Raw genomic sequence first — 2,422 nt, 5'->3', positions numbered from 1 at the left:
GGAGTCTAGCTCTGTCACCCAGGCTGGAGTGCAGTGGCGCAATCTGGGCTCACTGCAAGCTCCGCCTCCCGGTTACATGCCATTCTCCTGCCTCAGCCTCCCAAGTAGCTGGGACTACAGGTGTGCGCCACCAAGCCCTGGCTTGGAGTTCCTTTTCTAAAGTGCCAAATGTGTGGAGGTGGGGAAAAGAAAGGTGGACGCCTCAACGCTGTTATAGTCAAAGATTAAAATACACCCACACTTTTTATTACACATGATGGAGTAACCGTCTGTTTATAAACGAGGGTCACTATTCCACGAGAGGCCTTACAACATTATGCCAAGCCCCTGGTACCTGGAGGACATCAGACGCTACCGTTCCTGTGCGGCCTTGACTAGACGACAACTTGCTCTGGACTTGCTCCTTGAGGGGTCGCTCCATCTGGAAACTGAGACTGGAATTCCTGCGCATCCCTGTCCCCGCATCCAGAAACACTGCAGGAAGACTTCCGTGTCCGACCCGAGATCCGGAACAATTTCTGCTTCAACACAATTGTCCACGGAGGGCACCAGTTCCGTCCCACGGGCGGAAGCGAGACCTGCCTAGCTACTAGACCAGCCGCCTAGCTGTCATTCGGACAAAAGGGGGCGGGGCTGTATTAATTGTCCAATCAGGGGCGCCGCCGGAATGAGGGGTACGACTACCCTTCGCGAATGCGTGTTACGTCACTATGCGATCGGGTTTTGCTCAGCTTTTGGTCTCCTGGCACCTTGACGCGTCAGGTTGCTGTCCCCCTGCATCGGATGCGCTGTACCGTGCGCTGGCTCCGTGAACCGTAGGGACAACACCGGGACACCCCCGAGGCCGGAAAATGGTGAGTGTGCAGGGCTGGCCTAGTTGGAACCGGCCGTGGTCGCGGGACCCGGGCCTCCCCACAGTCACCTCCGGCCGCAGTGTGGGGCTGGGCTGGCAGCTGGGACGCCAAGAGTCCAGTCCCGTCCCTGCGCGGCGACTGCGGTCCCAGCCCCGGAGCCCTCTCTGGGCAGCTCCGCGCCCCCCGCAGCCCCACGTCTTTCCCAGATTGTGCAGGGACCACGGAAGGGTCATGGGGAGAATCCCGCCTTGTGTGTTTGGTTTGAGTGGGAGGAGCTGCAGTCTGTAGGGTCCGCAGTCCCTTCTTTATTCCCAAAGGTGGTTTCTCCCTGAGTCTTCCAAAGATGTTGGAAGCAGTCTCAAATCCACTACCCTGTCCCCCAGCCTAGCTCCTCGCACGGCGGGCCATTAATCCCTAGATTTCCATATCCCTCCCCGTATTCCCAAGCGCCTACTTCTCCTCTCCAGTGGAAAACATCTTCACCAACTCATTGTCCTGTGTGGTGCATTTCAAACACACGCAGTATTTTAATAATCTTTTTTCCAATTGATGCCTCTTTTAAAAGATTTCTTGTTTGTGGATATTTTACATCAGAGAAAAAAAAATCAGAAAAATTATTCACTTGGAACTACTCTGCATAAAATGCTGTGCCCCTCATTCTGGTATGTTTCCAGGGCACAGACATCCTATGGGAACTCCTTTGGGTTGAGGTTCCTTTTTGTAAAGTTTCCTGGGTGATCTATGTTTTCAGCACAGTTTCAGACTGGCACTGTCTTGCCTTGGGTTTATGACCTTGAAAAGATTTATTCATTTGAATGTCATTTTTCCAATAAATATAAAATATATGTTATCAGAAGAACTTGATAGTACCAAATATTTCCAAAGAGGCAAAAAGTGAATGAATCTCAGAAAACAAAAAAATCTCAGTGTTACATTTATTAAAAATTCTTTGTTCTTCCCCTGAGCACATGGAATATGTTTCTGAGGTCTGTTCTTTTAGTTTGATGATTTCAGATGGTATTCCAGGACTTAAATTTGCAACACCTAGAAGCATACAGATATAAGTAATACTTTAGCAAACTATTTCTTGCCATGGAAATAATTGACTGACATTATTATTTTCTTTCTTTCTTTCTTTTTTAACAGATGGGGTCTGGCTGTTGCTCAGGCTGGTCTTGAACTCCTGGGCTCAAGCGATTCTCCAGCCTCAGCATCCCAAAGTGCTAGGATTCCAGGCATGAGCCACTATGCCCTGCCCGACATTCTCATTTTCTGAAAGCAATAGTGGGTTTTCTTGTTAAATGCCTTAAAATTTTCTTCCTTCCTTCCTTCCTTTATTTATTTAGAGACAGAGTTTAGCTTTGTCACCAGGCTGGAGTACAGTGACACGATCTCCGTTCACTGCAACCTCCACCTACTGGGTTCAAGTGATTCTCCTGCCTCAGCCTCCCTAGTAGCTGGGATTACAGGCACGCACTACCACGCCCAGCTAATTTTTATTTTTTTTTGTAGAGATGGTGTTTCACTATGTTACCCAGGATGGTCTCGATCTCCTGACCTCGTGATCC

The 2,422-nt window shown here is 49.4% G+C and overlaps 2 protein-coding genes across 6 annotated transcripts in view; one reads left to right on the top strand and one right to left on the bottom strand.

Moving 5' to 3' along the window:
* Positions 1–591, bottom strand: part of ZNF490 (zinc finger protein 490) — a 32,951-nt gene extending 32,360 nt beyond the window's left edge. Inside the window, exon 1 of the mRNA XM_011954740.1 lies at positions 335–591. Within this exon, the coding sequence (XP_011810130.1) occupies positions 335–451 (117 nt within the window). The 5' untranslated portion in view covers positions 452–591. The remainder of the gene's footprint in view (positions 1–334) is intronic.
* Positions 592–689: 98 nt separating this feature from the next.
* ZNF791 (zinc finger protein 791) overlaps positions 690–2,422 on the top strand; it is a 23,922-nt gene continuing 22,189 nt past the window's right edge. For 2 of the 5 annotated variants that reach the window (XM_011954735.1, XM_011954739.1), the window contains exon 1: positions 690–854. In XM_011954735.1, coding sequence (XP_011810125.1) covers positions 852–854 — 3 coding nt within the window. In that variant the 5' untranslated portion in view covers positions 690–851. Of the gene's footprint in view, positions 855–2,000; positions 2,139–2,422 lie in introns of all 5 variants that reach the window. The other 3 variants (XM_011954736.1, XM_011954737.1, XM_011954738.1) reach the window with 3 other exon arrangements.

The sequence above is a fragment of the Colobus angolensis genome, unplaced genomic scaffold (assembly GCF_000951035.1).
Source record: "Colobus angolensis palliatus isolate OR3802 unplaced genomic scaffold, Cang.pa_1.0 Scaffold39, whole genome shotgun sequence".
NCBI lineage: Eukaryota > Metazoa > Chordata > Mammalia > Primates > Cercopithecidae > Colobus > Colobus angolensis.
This window is presented reverse-complemented; position numbering and strand designations above follow the sequence as displayed.